Source organism: Rhagoletis zephyria, unplaced genomic scaffold, assembly GCF_001687245.7.
Source record: "Rhagoletis zephyria isolate East Lansing unplaced genomic scaffold, Rhagoletis_zephyria_1.1 Rzeph_scaffold_00650, whole genome shotgun sequence".
NCBI lineage: Eukaryota > Metazoa > Arthropoda > Insecta > Diptera > Tephritidae > Rhagoletis > Rhagoletis zephyria.
This window is the reverse complement of record NW_016157734.1, coordinates 171,605-196,614: the sequence shown is the minus strand read 5'-3', so window position 1 is coordinate 196,614 and position 25,010 is coordinate 171,605. Positions and strand designations below refer to the sequence as shown.

The following is a 25,010-nucleotide window of genomic DNA, read 5'->3' as shown; positions in this document are numbered from 1 at the left end:
TTAGTGCTTGCATTGTGGTAGGCACAGCGCAACGATGGAAAAGCCGCAGCAAAGCAATTAACGTGCCAATGCTAGTGCAGCGAACAACTGCAACAGCAACAATAACAATGCCCATAACCAGCAATAACAACTTTTGTTCAAATGCTTAGCTCTGCCACCAATATCAAGCCAACAACACTTCGGTGTATGTTTGTGTGTGTGTACGTGGGCGCATGAAAGCCTCAAGCGCTGTGTGTATGTATGCGGAAGTGTTCGGGTGGAGGGCTGCACAAAAGCCAACATGTGGCAATAATCGCAGCAATGTTGCGTGCAACTGTCGGCGGCAGTGATTTACATGCGAATGGCTGGGAATCTAATGCGAGTGCTTGTGTTCAGAGTGGGTAAAAATCTATTTCTGTACTTGCATACATATACACATACAATTGTGTGTACATATTATGAGTGTGTCCTTTCGAATTGTTGTTGTACATATTGAAGTGTGCATTTGTGCCGCCATTTTAAAATAGCCAGCGGCATTGCAGGCCATTAAACGTTTCATTTTTCGCCTTTATCTTTACAGAAGCTCAACAGCAACAACAGCAACAATATCAGCAACAACAACAACAACAACAACAACAGGCTAGCAGTAAACATCAACCGAACGGCAATGTCATGACCGGTCTCGGCCCACAGCAACAGCAGCAGCAGCAGCAACATATACGCGCGCCACGCCCACCCATCCGCACTGCCTCGTCCGCACCCAGCAGCGGCAGTGGTGGTGGTGGTGGTGGAGCCGGCACTGGTGGCGTTGGCTCCAACAGCAATGCTGGTATTCTCAATAATCTAGTCGATCAGACGCCATCGAATGGCAGCAGCAGCAGCGGCGTCAGCAGTGCGCCCTCCAGCAAAGGTCACTCACACCATCATCTGCACACGCATGCGCACTCGAACGCCGTCGTTGACAGCATCGGCATGACGACCACAACAACGTCAAGTGGCGTTGGGGTTGGCGGCAGCAGCACACATCTGCAGCAACAGGTGCCACAGGCGGCGATCGATGAGATGCGTGTCTGATAGGTGTCGGTGTTCGAGCTGGAGTTATAGTCGTCTTGGTGAGTAGATATATTTGCTATTCTATTTTTAATTTAAAATTAATCATGTTGCATTTGACCTATCGAAAAAACTAAAAAAAAAAACTACATAAGGACGCCTAATACTGTAACTGATTTTTCTGGAAAAAATTTCTCTCGTTCATTGTCTGCTTAAAGCTGAATAGATATGGTTTTAGTCTTACAGTGGTGCCATGCGATGGAACAGCTGGAAAAAAAAATACTTGCCATTACTTGTGATTAATTTTATACAAACTTTTCATTATTCTTAAGAGCTGCAGACCGCAGACCGTAACAAATTATGACAAGCTACTTTTATTGATAAATACTTGCTGTGTCATCGCCGTTTGTCTGGCAGTAAATACCCGTTTGATTTAGTGTGTCCAAGTGCGAGGCGACTAGCATGCCACTTAATAAATGAGACCTAGCGCCACCTTGTGTGCAATCCCTTTTTGCTCCTATCATTCTACACTTAAGGATTAACCGAAGCCAAGATATTAAAGTATTACTTAAGAAATGTAAGTCAGCAGCTTCGCACATGCTTTCAAAGCCCCCATCTGCATCCCCAAAGAGGCCAAAAAGGTAGCAGCTCTGGAAAATCGGACCTACCAACTAGGTGTTGCAGCGCAGTTTCATACAGTTTTCCAATGCTTCTATTTATAAGCAGAGCAAACCATGACAGTACTAATTACTGTTTAAGCCAGTACACCTATACAACAATTTCGAGAGCCTTTGCAAAAACAATGCTCACACTTACAAGCAGAAAATGCTTGGCAATTTCATAGTCAGCTTCAGTTTTCGGCCAGCACTACTCCAAGAAAAAGGTATGTGTATATGCCCAGTTTAAATTTTCAGGCATTCTTTGCACATAAATAATCTCACAAAGTTTCAGAGGCAGCATATCTCTTCCTAAAACTAGAGAAAGTAGAAGCTACAGTCCTTTGTGCTGTCAATATTGCTTTTTTTTAGATGCTTCTCGTAATTCCCACAGTTCAGGCAATCCAATAACGCGTAACCCTGTTAGTATCTACGAAACCATTGTTAGCTGATGTAGAGTAAATACTCACTCGCTTATCATACGCACATGCGCTTAGTCTGGCGAAGCTGTAGCGCCTCAGCTACGCGCTTTTCCCAATAAAGAAAACATTGCACTCGCTTTCGGCTTCAAGTAAAAACTTAGAACGGGCAGTAAACACAGTAGAAAGCATTCATTTTACCACTTAGCCAAGTCGTTTCTCGGTGAAAACTCCATTAACCGGAGCAGCGCTTATCTCACGTGGCTGCTTGGCTTGTAAGGATGCATTGAAATCAGAAATGCACCAACTGGTGATTGGCGGTGGTGGTGGTGGTGGTAGTGGATAACATGAAAGCACATGGTAGACAGCGTATTTTCAATTTACGCCACTACTTTGCACAGCTGTTGCGCAGCTAGACGCATTCAGAGTGCCTTTGTTATCAACGACTGTACGTACGCCTTTGTTTAACAAAATGAAGTGAAACTACTGGCAGCAAAGCGAGTGAAGTGTTACAGAGAAGCGAGCATAAACCAAAGCGGAGGAGAGCGAGGCAGGCGCGTGTAAAAACGGAAAACAGGAAAACCGAGAAAAGCGAAAATTTAGAGTTTTCGTTTTTCGTTGCATACCCGCGGGCGTCGCGCACTTAAAATTCTTTGCTTGCTGTTTTCTGTTGTTTTTTTTCATGCACTTCGCATCTCTTTGAAATTCTGCAAGCGTAAAAGCAGTTTTCAATTTTTCACACACAAAAGCAGAAACTAACAACAAAAGCACGCGCCAACAAGCATGTTCACTGAGATATGTTTATATGTTTACTGACTATCTAATAGTCGAAATGAAATTTACACAAGCGTTGCCACCTCTTCCGGCGCTTCCATTACCACCAGCCGGCACAACATGGCAGCTCAATTACGCGTTGCAACTAACTTGGCTAGCACCTAAGCATCAGCGCCACCGACAACTGTCTTGACTGGGCTTGAATACATTCCAGCTGCTGCTGCGGCTGTTGCTGTTGCGGCACTTATACCAACTACCGGTTCGTCCCTGCTGCTGGCAGCCTTTGTGCTTGCACTTACTACCTCTTCCGCTTGCTCCGGCTTCCTTTGCCACACTTGAAACAGCATTAAGCCGCTTGCACGCAGCTCACTTTATGGCTGCCTCGCTTCCTTCCTGTTTGGCTTTGCTTTGCTTGGCTGGCTGGCTGACTGGCTCGCTGACTGCCTGACTGCTGTCACTTAACGGGCTGTAGCTGCTTGTGTTCACTCGCCACGCCTAAATTTATGCAATGCATCTCACTTGAATAGCAATTGCAATGGAAATTTGCATCGTGCGACGAAGCGCACACCGGAAACGTCTAGCAGGTGTATGTATGTATGCATGAGGGCGTCACAAATGCTTGCGAAAACAGCGGCAACCGCTAGACGCACACACACACACACACACACACACACGCATATATGCACTGCTTTGAGTGATTGTGGCCAATGTATTTGCATATTTATGTGTGTGTGTGTGGAGGTGTGTGTGTGCGCTCAAACTGTTACCTATTGGCACGCACTTGAAAGCTTTTGTTACACGCTTATGCACTTGGCTAGCCAAAGGCGACGTTGTTTGTGTTTGTCCGCTTAGTTACCGTTACAATACACGCATACAAACACGTTTAAGTAAGTACTCTACACTCGCTTATGCTTGCTTGCTGGTATGTGTTTGTGTTTGTGCTCGCTTCAGTTGCTTTTAGCAAATTTGATCATTTTGCTTGGTTGACTGTCAGCTTTGCATGCGCTGCCGCATGCTTCACACACACACACACACATACCACTAGCACTTTCGCAAACACTCTTCCACACACTTCTCTCACTTCGCTCACTTCCCTCATTCACTGCTCATTTGCACGCTTTGTGCTCTTCACCTTTTCCCTTTCCTTGTATCTCTACCTACATATCTGTTTAACGTTTCAGCTCGTTGAGTCGCATCAACAAAACAAAAGCGACGGTAAAAAGCCACTGGAAATGACAAAATTATGAGCTGCTTAGAATTTTCTCTTCCGCTTTAACACTCCGTTAACTCCCACTTGTTGGCAAAGTTGCATAATGTGTAACGTTTTTTTTTTCACTTTTTTTGGCTTTTGTTGATTTTGCTCCACACTATCCGTTGTGTCGTTGCACTTTACAGCTAAGTTGTGCGCTTGATTTGCTGCCAGTCAGCTATCAGTCATCGCTTGGCGATGAAATTTAAAATTCAGTATCAAAGCTGTGAGCGGAAAGTGTGGAGCGCTAGGTGATTGCACCAAGTCATTTTTGAGTCACTGAGTGTTCACTTTCCTTACTTTGAGTCAATTTTTAAATATTTTTCTACGAAAATTTCTGATAAGCTTAGTTTCACTTGATCGATTCTTGGTTAGCGGGACAATTGAAGGTATCACAGGAAAAGCATGTTTAATGATTAATTAACAAAATGTTCAATGATTAATTAGCAAAACTCAGACTGCAAACCATGTTGACCGCACCTAAGCTTTCATGAGGACTATCCCTACTATAAAGATCTGCAACACTTACCTAACTTGGTCGCTTTACGAAAATGCTATATGGTCAGCATTTAACCAACTGTAAAAAATCCAATTAAAGAAACTTTTTTTAAAAATTGCTCGCAAATGGTGGAACTTACGGGGTAAAACTTTGATTAAAACTACTACTTAGAAAAATTTTAATGTTGCTATTGGGTAGCAAATTCTCGTTGGAGCTCAATGAAAAAGGCCCTGAAAGCTGATATTCAACATGCCCACATATGTATAAACGATGGTAAATGGAAAGCCAAAAACCTAGTGCTCCAAGTTGCGTTGATTAATGGTCAACTAAGTTTTAAGACCAATTTCGATTGTGCATCTGAGAAGGCATGGAATTTGCCCCCGCATGCATGTCTAAAATTATGGCCAACAACTATGGTACGCGTAAAAGTATTTTTTATAGTAAATAAAATGCTTAGCTTAGTCTTACTTTATGCTGCTTTGTTTCAGGCCGAAGCAATAAGTATAGAATGATACGCGAAGAAAAAACAAAGCCTTTTATCGTTTAAGGGCTTTTGACGAAACATCCTTCCGTATTGCCGGGCTGACGCTAATAGACATTCTCGCACATGAGATGAAATAAAGACACACACACTTCTATCTAGCAGAAATGATAGCACGAATAAGAAAATGGCATAAAAAGGCTCCAATGTTTATCTCAAACGCAGTTTTGTTCGAAACATTAAATAATAAGTAATAGGATTAAAACTTATACCAGAAAATGGATGAAAAGCTCGGTCAAACACTTATCTGCGTCAAGTAGCCACTTATTTTTTTTAGCCTTGCACAGATCCATTTGTACATGAGGAGAATGAATCTGCGGTAATCCATTTTCTTGTAGCGCTCTTTTCGCCAATGCGGATGGCACTTTTTTCCATGGACGCCTAGGGATCCTGCCGCTTTTATAACTTTTTTAGGTCCCGAGTTCGATTTCTGGTCCGAGCAACATCAGAAAAAAAAGTTTTTTCTAATAGCGGTCGTCCCTCGGCAGTCAATGGTAAACTTCCAAGTATATTACTGCTGTGAAAAAAGCTTCCCATTAAAACTAATTACTAGAATCTAGTACTAGTAATAATCTAAGATGGGTACGCGACTTCAATTAAACGATTTCATATGGAACGACTCGAATAGAAAACTGATTGGTAAGGGAATCTATATAAGTACTTCTAAGCTCTTTTCCTGTAGTCTCCAGTGTTGCCACTTAAAAATATTTTTAAGTACCAAAACGACTACCAAATCAATTTCCAAACTACCATACTTTTTTCATCATTAAAACGTGATTTCTCGAGTTTGCGGTGTTTTTAGCTACACAAATTAGCAGTAAAAATTAAAACTACACATAATATTGTTTACAGTATTGGTTAATTATTCACACCAATCTTTAAGATTAAACAAAATAAATTCGGGCCTTTAAATAAAATAATTAAGTTATTGTTTAAAAAACTTTTGTAAAGTATGTTAATATCTTTGAGATTAGCTCAATTCATATCAAACAATTTTTTTTTGTGTGAAAAAAACAAAAGCAGACATTTTATGCATTTCATTAAAAAAAACAATCCAAATTTGATTCAATTTGCATGCACTCACCCTTTTTTTACCAATACACTAACACTTTGCAAATTGACTATCGCCAATTTTTCTTTCAAGACGATAGGTAATTTCTCGTTAATTTCAACAGCTAATCGGTCATAGCTTTGGGAAGTGAGTTTTTGTTTGCAGAAAATTGTCTGCTTAATAAAATATAGAAAAAATAATAAAGAAATCTTATACGTGTAGGCAGTGTTTTGAATGTATAAACTTAAATTAAGCGAACAAATTTTAATGTTCAATTTGGTTGTATTTTCAAAACATTTTTGCCTACCAAAAGCTTCATCAAACCAACCAAGCTACCAACGCAGAATGAAGCTACCAATTTTGGTCCATTTGGACCAAAACGGCAACGCTGGTAGTGTCCCGAGCACTTCCATTAATATTTCACAGCAAATAAACATCTGCGGTTTGCTTTAAAGCCAGATCCAATTCTAAAGCTTAAAATAAGTTATTGCTGAGAAAAATGTTAAACTTTTTTTTTCGCTAACAAAGTAACCACATAACACATTTTTATTTCTAAGTATATCTTTTTAGCTAAATTCTCTTAAAGTTTACATGCGATTCTGACAGAGTCTATAAATCTAAGTCAACTTTATTCTTGAACATAAAAAAAAAATTCAATTGTCTGTGAACGAGCTGATGTGTTCAAGTGTAGTTACAAGCATTTGAATACATGAATGCGCACACACACACACACGCATTCATTTTACACTGCACTTTCCTCCGCCTTAGTGTGCACAAAAAAAAAAATTGCATTAATCGCATCGTCGCTATGCAACGGCAGTAAAACAAAAGCGCGCGCCGGCAGAGAGCGGAGCGCAACAATGGAAGCGAATTGAAATAGCAACTGAAGCGCGTAAAGTCAAGTTGATAAAGAAATCAGTCAAGAGAAGTTTGCGATGACTCACTGAATACCAAACAAGCAAGCGCAAGCGCAAGTGCATTTGCAAAAACAACTACAAAAGCAACAGCAGCTGGCTGCAGCAACAGCAAAGTCAAGGCAAAAGTCGTGCTGTATTTTCAAGAAGAAAGTTAAGTGAAATGGAAGCGAGTGAGTTGGTTGAAGAGCGATTTGCCTAAAGAATAAATGGCTAAAGTCAGGGGGCTGGAATGGGGGTGCCCCACAAGTACAAGTTTGTATGTATGCATGTATGTATGCGGTGGCGTTAGAATAAGCAAAGTGCAATGCAGCGATGCGCAAGTGCAGCCAAAGTTACATTCAGAATTAATGAATAGCAGCAGCGGACGGAACAGCCAGAAGACTTGCGCGGCGGGAAAGCCACAGAGGCGGGGGCGGCTGAAGAGTGGCGAGAGTTTTCGAAGGGAGGGGAGACGCAGTACAAAGCAACGAAGAGCAACAATTCAAGTCAAGTGCGCAGACGAAAAGTCAACAAAAAATTGCTCGCGATTTGAATATTCATTAGGCAGTTGGTAAACTTTGGCAGCCACTTGCACTGGCTGCGCGCGGAATCCAGTACTGCTGGGCCACTTTTTTGACTTTGTAATGAGAAAAGGTAAAACTTTCATACATTTATCGGTTTCTAGATAAGGTTTTTTTTTATATGTTTCTTGTTCAAGCACTCTCCTGCCAATGGCGCTGTTTTATTGACGCAAGAACAAGTGCATTGTCAGATACTTATATATATTTACTATTTTCACAGCAACTTCTTAAACCAAGATTGTAAGTGTATAGTATTTAACTTTTATGCCAATCACTTTCCGCATATCTGACCTAGATCTCCGCGTGCAACTTTGCCTCATTCTATCTTTTGACGTCCTCTATTTACGACTCTATTACGGCCTATCCTAACAGATAATTCTGACACAGCTGTTAATTATAACGGCAGTAATAACATTACATATTTCCAACAACATTCAAGCGTCTCATAACAATTCCAATGAATGCACAACTATATTTCATTTGTGCCATAAACTGATGGCTATGGATGCTTAGCACCTCTTTTACGCCATTTCACACCTTGAAATGGCTAACCGCAGAGAATGCGGTAATAAACAAGCAGCGTAGCAATAATTCCATGCAAGTAATAACATAAAATTTACGATTATTGCCTGGCTTTGCAAATGTTGCTGTTGCATTTCTACAAGAAACGTGCGCCTTTGTACGAGTTTGTATGTGTTAAGGCATTGGAAATTTGAGATATGAGTTGAATATATACATACAAATATAGAATGAAAAAAATCTGTTAAATAAAGAGATATTTTCCGAAGGCGAATTAGGAGAAGGAAGTCGTGTGGGAATTGCAAAACTATTTACTCGTGAATTATTTATAGAGATTCTTCCTATACTTTTCCAACATTTAGCGCCTAAATGTATGCTACAAGCCTAATAATCTATTAAAAAAAAAAACGAACATCACAAATATATATCTACACACAAAAATTCCATGCACTTCTCACCTGTCACATAAAGAAAACTTATTAAATTGTAAGTAGTTAGCATTGCTAGTTGTGCTTTGTTAATTGAACGCATCGCCTTAGAAACTCTGGCGAACTTATATAAACACCAAAATCATGACTTGCCTCCACACAGAGGCGGTAACTGATGTCTGCCATTGGTCACATACCGCCAATTTCATGGTCAAATTTTTCACTGAAAAACCCACTAGGAAAATCATTCTTCAATTTTAAAAATGTAGGCTTCCGGCTGCAAGCGAGTACCTCATTTTGGCCTATAGCTTTTAATTGGCACTTTAATTCACAAGCTGACAAAATTATTTTAATATATTTCTTTTAAAGAGGCGCGATCCGATTTTTGGTTTTGGTACATTTCTACAGCGACCCCCTAAGCACTGTTGGTGTTTTCAAGCTATGCTATTCAATGGGCTTTTGAAGCTTCTTTTAGACAACACTGTATTCCTTTTGTCTTAAATTCCACACGAGTAACAACAAAATTTTAACTAGGAGCCTATTTCTTACTGCTATGCAGATGTAGCTCTCAACCTGCCAAGCCATATGTATGTATGTACGTAATTAAATTCACTCAGTCTTTCATGCTTGAATATGCATTCAGCACACCCAAACACCCCGTTGTACTCCCTTTTTAACATCACTACTCACCTTTTACTTAACATACATTTCATGGCATTATGACACTTAACAAGTTACTGCATATACAAAAACGTTAATCAGCTTAAGAAAAACAAAAGCATGAAAAATGCACAAAGGTAAGCGCAGAAAGGGTGGAACAAAAAGGCTAATTTACGAACAGTAACACAACAACGCAGGGTGGCAAAATATGCTGGCAAATGTAAATTGAATTGTGCTCAGGTAAAATTATGAGCGCTCAAAAAGCACTTTTGTGCTAAAAAAGCGCAACTAAATTAAAGCGTTTTTGCAAGTGATGTTCCGATGGCTCTGGCAAATGTAGGGCGCTTAAATAATGCGGTAGCACAGTCAAATGGAGAATATGTTGGAAGCAAGAGAAAGTTAATTTTTCATGACAATTTTAGTGGCAATAGCAGAAGGTGTTCCTTTTTTTTTGGGGTTTAAGTCAAAGTCCGTTAGATAATGGCTACACAGGTTCCAGTCACTGACATTGGATTTTTTTGCGCTTTCTGCGACCCTTAAGTTTTATATCCTTACAAGATTTCTTCCTCATGAAACCTTAAGCAGTGAGTTTGTTATAATTTCCCCCAGTTTTCTAGGCATACTCCCGAGCGTATGCTTAGTGCCATAAATAACGCCGTTTGCCATGTGAAATTTAAGTATTGTCGCAATCTCATCCGCTCAAAAACAAATTTTAAAACATGACGCCATGCTCTCGGAATGGGGCATAGTCATGAACTCTGACAATATCCAAATATCCACATACGGTAATTAGTGCAATTTAATGTTGCACATACAAGCATTAAAGCAGATAATACAGTTATAAAACAAAAATAAAACAAAGGTTATATATTTAACTGCGGTTGCACACTCGCCAAACGAGTACGCTTGCACTCACCTTCACACACACCTAGGCAAATGGCGGAACAACGAGTGCACTGTTGTATGCTAACGGTATAACCTAATTAAAAGCGTTTCGTTGCTAATTATTTGGTAAAATGCTGGTTTATATTCGCAAATGCTCATATACAATGCATGTGTGTGTGTGTGTGTGTGTGTGTGTGTGTGGGTGTATAGCTTCGTACAAACACAGCAAGCTGGCCAACGATATAAGCATGCAGCATTTTAGGCGTTTTAAAGCCGCACGCCCACACTCAGGCGACTATCAGCCGCGCACACAAGGGCAATTAGCATGCGAGTGTGTAGCATTTATGCGCCTCGTGTGTGTGTGTGTGTGCATTCACGTTTGCGACTAACTATGCAAAAAGCTTATTTGTTTAAAGTTGATACTCGTGCTGGCACCAAAAAGTACGCAATTAAAAGTGTGCTACATAGCGCAGAAGCAATCAAAACACCAAAAGCGCGCACACACACACACGCAAATAGTGAGTGGCATTTGAAGGCATGCGAAATGTAATGCGCAAAGCGTTTGGTGACGCGAAAGTGCGGGCGTGCAGCTACAAAACGGAATGTCCTTGCCTCCAGCTGGTAATGAATGAATGAATGAATGAATGAATGTGCAAATGAATGAATAAATTTATTTGAAACGAATTTTAAAAGCAATGCTATGTTCTACATACATTCCTACTCTCCTCCTCGACCGTCTCTGTTTCACCTCTGTTTTGCCTAAGTACACCACTTCATTTACATAGAGTATGTGATACCGATATGTTTTTGGTACTTTCGTTTTCTTTAACTGCTTTTACTTTTGTGTTAATGCGCTGTCTACTTTTAGGCGCGCGCCTTTAATTAACGCTACAAAAGAATTTGGCGCAACGGCGTGGCGGCTAAAGGGAAAGGTGCTACTTAAAAAATAAATTGCTAATGTTAAGCTGGCAACACTGCCAGCGCTAAGTCTTTGCACAACAATTTCTTGCTGTTTTCATTCCTGCACTCTCTCTCCCACACGACCTCTGTTTCTTCACTTGCAATCGCTCCTTTACAGTCATTATTTGTTTTTGTTTTTTTTTTTTTTTTTGTTAGTTTTGTTTGCTTATTTACACAAATGCGAAAAAAGTTGTTGTTGCATCCATTACATTGCTTACTTGCCTTGTACTCACATTTGGCGCTGATCGCGAATGCGATTTTATATGCAAATGCCATTAAATATACAAATCAAGGAATTTACATGCATATATATATAAATATGTATGTATGTATGTAATGGAATGGAATTCAAGAAAAAGAAGAAGAAGAAGCAAAGAGCAAAATTTATAGCATCAAGCATTGAATAGGTCTCGAATCGGCGCGCCTGAGGTTCAGTCAATGGTTCAACAAATGCTCGACTGCTGGCACAAAAGCGCTGCGCTGCGCTGCCCCTGCAAAGCACAGCCGCCTGCTGCCCCTGCAAACGGTACTGGTGCAGGTGAATGGCGAGCATTCAAATTGAAAAACTGGCTGAGTAACTGACTGACTGACTTGTGATTTAAATTCGCTTTGTTCACATTTGTTAGACGCCGACTTATTTGCTATTTTATTCGCATTTTAGATATTTTTTTCGTGTTATTTTTTTTTTCGTGTGCTCGCTATTCAGCTTTTGCGATGTTTTGTTAATTTATTTTAATTTTATTTAAGTAAAAAATAAACACCGCGTAATAATGACGTTCCATCGCAACTACTGAACAACGCAAATTTACAGCTTCCGAAAAATCTGCTGAATGCCAGCAACGTTAAGAACGTTCGAATGTGAAGCGAAAATGGCATTTTGCGAGCGCCAAGGTGACGCTTTTAGCGAGTGAGCAATTTCAATGTGCGCCAGCTTTACAAGCAATAAGGATTTTCCTTCTACTTTTTTTTTTTTGTTCTCTTTATGGTTACACAGGCACTTTAAGTCAATGTTACGCCATTATCAGCACAGCAAGCAACAACGAACGAAAAAAAAAATGCAATTCAAGTCCTGCAATTGTTACGTATACGCCATGTTCGGCTGTAAATTAAGTTCATCGCGAAGAGGTTGCGTATACGCCGTGCCGCCTTTGACACTCTTCGCAGTAACTCGCTTCTGTGTGAAAACATACAAATGCATAATTCCAAAGTAAAGCGCACTTGGCAGCACGTAGAAGTCGAAATTCCTAAAACAAATTTTGTTAAATAGAACTAAGTAGGAAAAGAAGAAGACAAATAGAGAGCAAAATAAGAGGAAGGGGAGCACGAAGAAACATAAAGGAATTGTTCTTTAAATGTTTATGGAAACCTCTCCTATATTTGCAATTGTATTACCCTTGGCAGTGGTGAGGCTATTGATGATTACCGCCGCATGCACTGGTCATCATCTGGTGGGTCATGGAAACGATGAGAGCTACAGACGCGCAAACTCCTGCATTGCAACCTATTTTCGAAGGCCTTGACCTGGAGGATTGGCAATACCTTGGCTTGGAAAACTAAAGAAAAGTGAAGTCTAGTATTCCCCTTATACGAGTTACGGACTCTAAATCCCTAGCCTGTACTAATTTGGGAGCCATCAGTAAAGATTCGGCAATGTGTAAGCTCAAGACTCGGTGCGGGAATCAAGCCTGCACTCATACTCACGGAACTCAACATTATAGAATCTGCTCAGCAAATATAATGGTGGAGCACTACTAAGTGCGGGGTGAAATAACACAAACGGCAATAAGGCAAATTTGTGTTATTTCCCAATTGAATGTGAAATAACCCAAAATTTGCTTTATTTCATTTCTCGTTGAGCAATAAGACCAACTTTAAAACTGAATAATTGAGTAATAAAGCAAAATAGTGCACATAGGTAGTCACTCAGTTACAGTTTAACACAAAGTAGTACATGAACAAGTTAAATGGACGGATTTGTCAGTGTACAATTTTGAAAGTGCCCAGCGTCGCGTCCTCCGCCCCCCTCCCTTCCATTTACAATTATGAACTGCTGGCATTATAACCGTTTAGAAAAAGGAATAATAATAATAAAGTGACACTAGTTCATTTCTGAAACTGCTTTTTAATGTCCAAGTAATGGTGGAATTAGAAGAAAGATTTTGGCAGTGCCTCATTTGAAAATTTGCCTATAAAATGTGACTATTAGGCAGCCGAATGCCAGAAAATAAAGCGAGAAAGCTGTTTTATTACTTCATCTGTTTATTAAGCCAAACATCCCACCTGCTTATACCGAGTATACGTTCAAATTTAGAAGTCTGAGAGTAAGTAAAATTTTACATATTTTTACATCACTATTTCATACCACATGTTCGCTCCGTCTTCGTAAACGAAATCCACAGTTCGGATATAGCAAGTGATGATAATGCAAAAATGTTTACTCTTCAATCAATGAAGGTAGCAAATTTTTTAAAATCTTTGCGATTCTGCATCAAAAAACCGAAGCTTAATAAAAAGTGAATTTAGTACGTTTTACTAGGTTTTTTTGTTTTTAATTTGAGGCTATAAAATTGACAGTTGAAAATACAATTTATGCTATACGGGCCGCGTCATTTTTTACCATTTTCTTGCTAACGGACACCCATGCAGCTATCTTCATTTAAAAAAAAAAAAAAACAAAAAAAAAATCAGAAGCGCGTATTTATTAAAAAGTCATAAAAGTTGCCGAATATGGACATATTTATTGGTATGTTTGTATGCATATATATATGTATGTATGTACGTATGCACAATGTGTATCAATTTGCGCCTTGCTGCACAGTTATTCCTTTATTTCCGCACATTCCGGCTGCCAACTGACACTTAACGCAATATATGCAACCGTGTCACGAGTAAAATTGAAATTTTCAAAAATTTTGCTTCGTTTGGGAAAAGTGTGGTATGTATTTCGTTTGCGCACATATTTTCGCATAGCTATTTCAGTCATTTTTTGCACGAATTTTAAGCTTTCATATTTGTGCCGATGGGAAATGTGAAAATCTAAATCTAAAAACGAGTTAAAAAAAAATAAAGAAAATTGTGCACGAAAATTCTGAAAAATTTATTGATTTCATTTTTCTCTCTCTCGGTTTTTTGGTTTTTTAAACGACTTTTCCAACACATCGCTTTGACCGCCGCAATTGCAAATCGTCAGCAAGCAGAGCCGCTATGAAAGAATTTTAACCACACTTTGCTGGAGCTTCCTGTTTTTAGTATTTTTTTTTGTGCGTTCCTTCTTGTTTTTTGGCAGCATTTCTCTACTATTTGTATTCACTATATTTTCTAGCTGCTGCAGTTTGCAATTTCAGTTGACATTTTCAAATTTGTTGATATCCAAAAGTGTTAGTTGACACTAGGAAGCTTTTTGAGCCAAGTGGCTGATTTAACTTTTTCTCACGCGTCGAGCCACAAGTCACAAAATTTATTTGATTCGGTTTTAAATTTAATGTCGCATACTCGTATATACATATATACGAATGGAATTTGTTTGGGTTATAAAAAACAGCTTTCTCTATTATAGGGAAGCCATTTAGAAATAAGCTTTCAAGCGTAAGCTTTGAGAAACTGGCCCATTGTAACCAAGGGCCAGGTGAGAGTTTCCCCACACCTTTACCTCTACACATTTTACAGGTTTTATGGCAATCATTATGCGATGCTCTAAACATAACCCACAATCAGAAGGTGAACGTTCGGATTTGAGAGGCATAGTAAATTCCGCGATTGCTTGCTCGAGCTTTTGCTCAACTCGTGAAAAAATGCTTTCGCATCTCTCTTTCTCGCACATTCGCCTTCTTCCGCAGCTCCCAGAATACTACCCTGTTCTGGCACTATAGGCTCTTGAAGAGATGATGAGGATCTTCGTTACCGAGACAGGTGAATTAGTTTTCCGAGATATCGGCTCATGTTTCAATGTACGTTTCGGAGTCTTCTTTAAAGGTTACGATTTCGCCATTGTTTCGAGGACATATCAAAGTTGATTAAACACCACTCTGAGGACTACCTCGTGCAGCCATTTTCACTGCTTCAGCGATAACTAAAAGATGGTTCGTATACGAAAGACGTCTTCCTCTTCAAGAAAGGCTGCCATCGCTAATTTTGTTCCCGTTATCCCGGGAGTTATTGTGGCAATGGTTGATATTATTTTCCTTTATCTGGAGATTTAAAAAGCCGAAACGAACTGATAGCGCATACTACTTTATCTTCAGTGCCTTTTTCATCTTTTATCACCTGTAAGTAATAAGAATTGCTACCACGAGAAGGGGCTATCTACTCTATTTTGCTACCTCCTTGGGCGTTTATTATGCGTTGTAACGTTTCAACACATCTTCAGTTTTAAATGTGCCCTCCTCCGAGCTTTCCTCTGAATCTGAAATGAAAAGTACTCTTAGACAGGCATATCGGCAATCGCGCGACCTTCGAAGTTCAGCCGAAGTCTTTACAAAGTTTTAACCCCGTTGCTCCTTTTACTTTTCTTGTCTGTTTCGCAATTAAAACTGTGATTTTATACCTCCTAGTATCTCGCATTATTTTTTTAATTTCACACTGTTAAAAGTTTTTCTGGGTCCATTCGGCTATAGTCCGAGCCATTTATTCATATGGAGCAGAGGTCTGTGGGCCAGTTCTTATAAAGCATTGCGTCGTTAAAAAAAACTGCTTTGAACGTTCTTCTCAATTTATACTGATTTATAACAGGGTGTTCTTCTAATAGAAAATTTCAGTTGTACCCATTCACAATCAGATTTCGTGTCATTCGGGACATCCTAAATATCCTCCCATATGACATTAAAGAGCTGTCCGCCGTCTATGTAATGCTCAAGACCTGGACAAAGCCGAATTTGAAGGCATGACTGTGTTTACAAACAAATCAAGGATGAAATATTGTGTAGGTATTTTTATAAGGCAACTCAGTCTTTAGCTATTCTCTCGCCCCCAGTTCAGATGGTAAGGTTCATTAGACTTAATGTAACGCAGGTGAAAAGTGAACATTTTCTAAAAGAGTCAAGCGAAAGTTTAAGCTTTTCCCTTTTCCTCGGTTGAAGAAAGTTAGCCCTAATTGCCAAACAATTCGAAATTTCCCCAAAATAGGTCCCGCAGCGTGGAGTCATATACGGTGAACATGTAACCTACATCAGCGTTGCACTTTCAAGTATCATTACCTAACTATGTATTTGCTTATCTCAGATTAAACTTTTCAAAGCAGTGCTAAAACCGCACACACACTTAACAAATTCCAAAAAGCCAGCGGCAATTGTCAGTGTCACTCAAAATAAGCGATGATGCGCCAACGTCGTAATTTCCTCCATTTGCTCTCTCCAACCAATGCATTTCTCACTTCTTTGGTAAAATCATCTTGTGAAATAGAATAATCTGCCATTAAAGCTCCTTTAAGCCCACATATACATACCCTATATCCTCCCGAACGCCTGCAACTCTTTTTCCTTTTTTTCCCCCAGCTGTCTTCAACGCCTTTTATTTCTGCACTCTGTTTTTCACAAAACTTTTAAATGGATTTTAAATTGTGTTGGGATTTTAATTGGATGCGTACTTCTAGTGAAAATTAGTCGCACTGCGAGTAGACACTGCGTAAAAAAAAACAAAAACCTCAGCACCACCTCTTTCCACTTGTGAACGCTGCTCCGTTTCGCTGAGTGTGCAGAGGCGTTGGGTGGGGGGGCTCAGCAGGGGAAAGCGAAGCGAGAGACGTTAACTCTGTGCTTGTGACAGTTGTTTTTATAGAACTTTGATAGAACTTTGCGGACAGCGAAAAACAAACCCCTACATGCATACATATTTACATATAGACATACATACATATATCCTTAAGTGCATCCATACTTACTCACATATATATGTATGTATGTACGCTTATCATTTGCACCTCTGCCAAATCCCCTTTTAAAGCCGTGCATGGCAACTGCTTTTGCATTTACTTATTCCACAACTCAATGAGTGCTGGTGCAACCGACAACAATAACAATTCAATTCGAATAAGTCTCGCCTTACATAATCCGACACTTGACACAATTTTTGCTGACTCGCTGTAATTTTTTCCTGTCGTTTTTTTTTTGTATTTGGTTTCTGCGAAAGTTTATGATATCAGTGCAGTGGCTTTGGATAAAAAAAAAATAGTAAGGCATAGCAAGAAAAATTTGCTATTTACAACGCTTGCCAAATGCACTACATATTTAATTTGTGTACTTGCGTGAAAGCTTTTCCACTTTCCACTTTTAGCAATGAGATTTTTTTATGCAAAGCTTTTACGTCAAAACGATAGCTTTAAATGAAGTTAAGTGAAAACTTGATCAAATTAAATAGCACGCATCTTTATTTTGGTAAAATATTAATTATAGACTCATGCTTGGTTGAAAAGGGAAAAGAGCTGAAATCGAGTAAAAAAAAAACTCCTTATTTCGCTAAAATATTAATTATACACTCATGCTTGGTTGGAGAGGAAAAAGAGCTGAAGTCGAGTTGAAAAAAAAAAGTTACTAAACGCAACCTCGAAATGGAAATAAATTATGTGTTAGCAAAATTTTTCTGTTTCTAAGAATAGATTTTAATTAGTAGTAGTATAATGCATTTGAAAAACATATGTATTTCGAACTTTGAGCATAGTCTGTGTATATAAGGGTGGTACAAAAAAATGCATGCGAAAAAGTAAAGTGTGAATATTAATGCTCTGTTTAAAAAACAATTGCGTAGTATTATTGGAAGTCTCCTGAAGAAAACCAGAGTTTTCCGATCGAAAAATATTGATTTTCAAGAACTCCATACCACTTCTACGAAAAGTTGTTTTTGATCCAAATAAAATACATGGAAAACTTTAAGCGCTTTGAGCGACCTCTAAATATTTTTTTCTTTCCAAAATAAAAAAAGTTATATTTTATATATATTTTTTTTCGATATAAAACAATCCTATGTGGTGAGGGCTTCACAATTCCGATTTTACTTATTTTGGACCACCCTAGTCTACATACATACGTCCAAATACAACTCCTTCGCTCCACTTATTTGAAATATCTTGCATCTTTTGCAGAAAAACAACAGCAAATAATAACAACAAATTTCATAATTGCATACCAAAGTTTTCCGGCAATAAAAAAAACCATTTCAATTTCTTCCTTAAATGTCATTCATTAATTCTGCTTCCAGTTCGTCACCTACAAACATACATCCCTCGCGCGGCCTGGCCTTGTCAATTAAACCGCCTTTACGAAAACGGAGACTCAAAGCTGAGCAGCTGCAGGCAAAATTTTAAACCCCTTTGTGCCTCAAGCAGCTGCAGCTTAACCGCAATGCTCAAAATTTGAGAGAGTAATTAAAGAAAAGCGCGTATGCAGCGGATAAAATTGCATTCTTAAAGAGGAAATTACATTGTTGGTTATATTTTGTTTTTAATTATGAGACAGCCAGTAGGCACAATTTGTTTGATTGGTTAAGTAGGTAGAAGAAGTAAAACAACAAGGAAATTATCCTTATGATCATTAAAGGATATTTGCATACTTCTGCGCGAATAGCAAAATGATGGCTGTAAATAAAGTGGAATTTTAAATATGCATATTTACATATATGCAAAGCGCAGATTACGGTGATCGAGCATTTTCTGAAAAATAACATTTATACATGAAAGTCAGCACTCACACTTAACTACACATAAGCAGCGGCGGGTGAATTAAAAATTACTCTCGAAAATACATATCTATTAACAGTGGTAAAAGAAATAAATGAAACTTTTTATTTTAGCCTGTGTTGGCTATATTTCTTTTGCTTATTCGATGTCTAGTACAAACTTTGTACAAACATTTTAAAAATTCAACAAATTTTACCAAAATCACTAAAAAATTTCAGTCTGTTTAATAAGAAATTTCAGAAAATTTTTAAGTATGCAGTTTTTTAGCCCATTAAATTTTAATAGGATAAAGTGCAAGACGCTAGAAAATCTCGTTGATTTTTAATAATTTTTTTGTCTGACGGTGTTGTGCCTTATAAAGCAGAGCTCGAAGATAACTATTAACCAATTCAAATGCTCGAATAATAACACTTATCGTAGGAGAAATACAGTAACAGTCGCAGATTAACCGAAACCTTTTTAACAATGCTTTATTGGTTGCTCTCAGAGCGAAACGTTTACCGATGCGATATAAAAATTATTTTCAGTCAAGGAGGAATATAAATGAGAAATAAGCATTCTTCTCAGTCAAGGGGGAATATAAATGAGAATTAGAAATCAATCTACTTCGGTTCTACCCGATCTTAGGACAAACTAGTTTTGACTAGGCTAAACTAGATCAGGCGACACAGTATTTTTGAACAGAATTCCTGTCTGCGTAAGCGGCCTTAGGCCGCGCTTCAAAAAATAACGCTCATCAGTCCAGGGAATTAACTGCAGTTGATCCGGATTAAGTCTGAGTTAGTCCGGGTCAACGCTGCCGTCTGTTTAAGCTTTTAGGTAAGCATTGCGGTTCTTAAATTCACTGATCCTCTTCCATCATATAATACTCGTTTACTCTATTTAAATCTTTAACCTTAGAAAGGAGAAGTTTAATTATTTGTTTAACTTTTATTTATGGCGTTTCCAGGGAAATTTTGATTTTGCTACCCTTCTTGGGAAAATAATATAATAATAAATGTTCCAAGAAGGGAACTTTGAAATGTTTACACGAAATGGAGCAATTGCCTGCGCTCTTAATGAATTTAACCAGATCTGATCTTTTGTTGGGCTGCATTTTTCTTTGTCTAAAGATGTTTTCAATGATTTTTGAAATCTTTTATATAATCTAATAAAATTTTGTTCATGGTCGGTAAGAATTGTTTGCTCACGGACTATACATCTATTAAGTAAACTATTGTGGCCGTAGGTGGGCTCGGTGCTTACTTGGTTTAGGTAAGGGAGGGCTTTCGACTCAAGCCAACAACCAAAGGGTGTCGTCCAACTCTTATAGAGATCCACTGTATCCTGGTAAGACGACTGGGCTTTGTGAAAGAAACCCACATCAATTATAAAATAGTAAGAATTTGCATTTCCAAATTGCGTGAACTGACCTCCACCCCGACTTTATGACAATTTAATATTTCTGCCATTGTAACGCCATTGATCTTACGTAAATGTAAACATAAATAAACGAACTTGCACACATGCAAATATGCAACTCAGCAGATCGCCTTCAGCCATGAGACTCTGCTGGCAGAAATAATAATCGCACGTGCTTCATTCTGCTCGCTGTGCTGTGGTTTTACTAGAGCATATTTTGGCATCTTTTTGTTTTTTGTTTTTTCTGCAATTATATGCGGCAAATATTGACGGCATCATCAACCGACGGCCATACCATCAGCATGCAAATTTTTTTGCCTCAGCAGTGGTGAAGCCATTGTCGCCATATTTTTCCGCTTTTTAAGCAAGTTCTTGCATTTACCTGATTGTGCATATATAAGTACCATTTGTACTTTCATTACTCTTTTTTCTCTTCGCTATGCCACGCTTCCTTATTTCCATTATTCTGTCCTCAAGGCTGCACAGACACGTCTGCGCCTACCATGTGGCAATTATAATTGCAACTGCTACTGCAGTCCTGTAATTTCGCACCACACCTTGCATGCTAACTGATTACTGGTTGGCTCGTTGCTTGGTTGCCTGGCTGCCTGGCGGTCGTAAGTTGCCTTGAAATATGCTATGCGAAAATTGCCACAATGCTGACTAAATATAACTGCAATCACGCACATATGGACTTGTCTATATCTGTATATGTCGCACACCCTCTTCAAAAGAGCCACAACTCAAAATTTAGCATTTTTGAGATTATGCGCTAAAAATGTACACAGAGCTTTTATTTACCTTTCAGCAAAAGCTGGAGCAAATTTTTGTTATAACTTGTTAAAAAAAAAAGCCTAAAGTAAAGTCGCCCTGCCCATATGATTATCATGTGGTAAGTGATATAGTTTTTCGCATTATCTGACTAACGTATTATTATGAGTTGTGACTCTTTTGAAGACGGTGTGCGCTAAGTGTGTTTGAGTGTGCATGTTTAATCACGCTTATGGCCTTGCACACGTGCTTTTACCTCTGCCTGCAACAATTGTAACATCAACATTCATGCATGTACCTGTTTCCACCGTCTGTCTGTCTGTTTCCGCTAGTCTGCACTCACTCGCTGACGTTCTTTATGTGCAGCGAGCATAAAATTGCATTAACTTGTTTTTTTTTGCAATTACGCAAGCTACTTTTGCTTTTTCTTCAGCTTTTCGTACCAAGGAAAACGATGTGATGTATACGATGTTGTAGTTAGATACATACATATGTACATACATTCATATATATATGTACAACGATAATAATAAACAAGGCTATAAATTTCCACCTGTAACTCATCGCAACACACATAGAAATATGCGAGCAATTACGTATGTACGTATGCTCGTATAGCCACTGCTTTCAGTTTAATTTATGATATTTAGCTGCTTCTTTCCCTTGGCTTCGATGTTGCATGGCATTTCTTAATTAACATTTAAAATTTTCATAAAAAGCATTTGAAGTTGTCAGTCTTTCGCTACGTTCGTCTTTGGCTCTGGATTTTGATAGAATGTCTCTTGAATTTTATTATTTGGCAGATCATATGGCGATATGAGGAATATAAAGGTCTGTATGTCAAATTTCCTTATGCTGTACGCACTTTTTAAGAAATTTGCTATGCTTTCTAGTACGGTTTTCTAAAGTTTTTTTTTTTACGAAAAAATAGCACAAGGCAACCCATGTTTGCAACAGAAATATATACCCGTTCCATTATTTCTTGAAGAAAGAGTGAGACAACAGGATGTGAAGTATCAGATGTCAAAATCCCTTATACACACACATGAAATAATGGCAATTTTTATCTTGTCTGTTTTCTTGAGAGCTGCATACTGGCCTTAGTATTGAAACTGAATACTTGCTTGCATGCTTGAGCTAAGAACGTTTATAAATTTTTTGAGGTCGGATAGCGAGCGCTGTAGTCGAAATATTTCTAACAGTAGTATTTCAGGTCCGGTTTAGTTAATAATCGGAAGAAATACGTATGAGGTACCTCAGAGGAAAAATTTCAAAAATAACCTTAACATTCTAGATCGGATCTAAACCAAATTAGTGTGGGACCACCTCTGAGGTACACCCTTTCCTTAAAAAAAAAAAATTATGGAAATCGGTTAACGTACTCCAAATTTATGCGGTAACATAAAAAAAAAAATATTCCGACGAATAGATAACCTCCTCCTATTTTGAAGTCGGTTAAAAATAAAAATCAAAAAAATTTTATCACATAAAAGGTAATTTTCGGCAATTCATAGGTTAGGTTACAACCGGCTAGCTATTAAAAGCCTCGCATTCACAGATATTTAGATGAATATGTAGGCACTATATCGAGAGTCCATTAAATCTTCTTAGCGAATTTTAGGATTTTCTGGAATTCCTATTTTGTTGCTGGCTCGAGGTTAGTAAGGATCGCCTCCCCAAAGCAGTTCAGATACAAATTTTCCAGCGCTGGACAATCGCACACTATGTGGTCCACCATTTTTTGTTCCACACGCATTATAAGGGCGTGGGTAGTAAACAAATTGTTAACAATTATGATAACCACCCGAGAACCTGAAGTCTATGGTCGTTCCTCGGTAACTAAAATGCACCCTTGAAATAAACCACAACGGGTCTTGAAAAATTCCCAAAAGTGCACGAAAAATCGTAGCAAAATCTCGAAAAAATTCGAAACATTCCAAACTACTTTTATTTTATCAGGAAAAGGAAAAAAATTGCCATCCATTTGTTTGTTCAAAAAATAATCGTACTTGATCTACATAGACCACAAACCAGCAGATAAGAAAGCGGTAGGAATGTTTGATATAAAAGTTGGTTGACGTCTATTGATGGTTAGGTAATGCCGATTTTGTTGTCCTCCTTTACTTTTCTACATATAGGTAATTGAGAAAATGAATTCGTATAGTTTTCAGAGATCTCCGTTTGTCTCTAAATCCATATTAATACATATTTGTTTATGGAACGAGGACCTTACCACCAATTATCCACTCAGTACAAAGTAGCTTAAAAAATAATATCAATTGTTTGACGATCTTGTTGAAGTCGGAATCGATATAACACCACCTGACTATTGCCAATTCCAGAAAGTGTCCTGTCAACTTGTGCTCTTTTTATAGCGGCGCTACTTAGCCCTTCCTAGTCTGGCTAGTCTGTCAATCCTTTTCATCAAGCTCAACTAGGGTAGGCTCAGAAAACGCGCTGTTTCGACTGAGTCGGACTGGGAAGAAGGGTTGGTGTAATGTGTTGAGGTCGAATATTCAGATTGCGTTTACTCTATAGTTGCAGGCATCTAGCGAATCGCGGGATCCGGTTCCACGTATCGGATTGGCCGGGAAGAGCCCGTTTCAACAATCTAACCCTGTTCGTTGGCAAATGGGGACGCATTATCCTTTGTTATTTATGTATATTTATATCTATGTCTTGCCAGCTAGCTTATGCTTTTATTGTAATTTAAAGTCATATCGGAAAAGTTGTTGAGGTCATTGGTCTGCAGCATGAACGGTTTAGATCTCCACTGTAAAGATTTTTTTCCTCGCATTACTACTTTTTCATAGAAATCCTACAGCTATCCATCGGCAAAACTACAAGTATGAACTATTTATTACCTATGCAATCTTCTAAACTTCCAGCAAAAGTTAAATTGGCAATCCTGACCGGTTGGAAATAAGTATTCGGAGAATATCGTATTCCTTTTCTGCCCTCTTATTTGCTTGTGAGGTTGAGCAGATAGCGCAAAAAGAAGATACCAACCTTGGAGACTAACAAAGCCAAACACTGAGCATTTTCTGTGGGCGTGCGGAGTGATTTCGAGAGGAGGGTTTTTCATCTGGTTTTCTACTACTCGACGTTCACGTCGCTAATTTTTAAAGAGTTTGGATCATGAATTTCGCTGCCAAGTAGAATTTTTTTATTTTTCAATTTAATACTATTCCAAAACTTAATGGATTTTTTTGATACTACTAAATAAATAAATAAAAATTTTTTGTCTTGAAATTTTTCAATCTATTTAAAATAATTTATGTACGTACTTACTAATGTTACCTAATTTTTTTAATTCCACGTTTCTCATAAATTTTCTTTCTTTCACTCTCATTACAGCTCAAGTGATAAATTGAATACGAAAATGCACGAAGAGGATGGCGCGATGGGAATTGATGGAAACGAACTAGAAGAAAATGAAGACCGAGATCTGTACTCGCAAGCGCATCCCTTCTACCAGCAGCCGGTAACACTGCAACGCATGCAATTCGCACATTTGGCATCAGCAACATCCGTATCATCAATGTCATCGACAACAACGCAGCCACCACCGCCACCACCACTACAATCACATCCACCTCCACCTCAACCACCAGGAACAGCATTGCAGCCATTAAGGCAGCAGCAACAATACCAGCAAACAACAACAACAACGCAAAACCTAACCTCAACAGCATCAGCAGTCGGAGCAGCAGCAGCAGCAGCAGCCACAACATACCAACAACAANCATTGCAGCCATTAAGGCAGCAGCAACAATACCAGCAAACAACAACAACAACGCAAAACCTAACCTCAACAGCATCAGCAGTCGGAGCAGCAGCAGCAGCAGCAGCCACAACATACCAACAACAACAACAACAACAAATTCATCAACAGCGCGCACACCAGCTGCAACAACAACAACAACAAAAACAATATCACAAATTACGACCAGAACAAATGACTTCCGTAACCGCTGTCAACGTCAAAGTCGCCGTCACCGCCAACGCCGCAGCTGCCGCAGCTT

The 25,010-nt window shown here is 38.7% G+C and overlaps 1 protein-coding gene across 1 annotated transcript; it reads left to right on the top strand.

The window, feature by feature from the left end:
• Positions 1-581: 581 nt before the first annotated feature.
• LOC108360904 (phosphate transporter PHO1 homolog 9-like) lies at positions 582-24,663 on the top strand. The gene is made up of 2 exons (XM_017613366.1): positions 582-1,091; positions 24,343-24,663. Exon 1 carries the CDS (start codon positions 652-654, stop codon positions 1,051-1,053), a length of 402 nt encoding a protein of 133 aa, XP_017468855.1. The 5' UTR covers positions 582-651; the 3' UTR covers positions 1,054-1,091; positions 24,343-24,663.
• Positions 24,664-25,010: the final 347 nt, after the last annotated feature.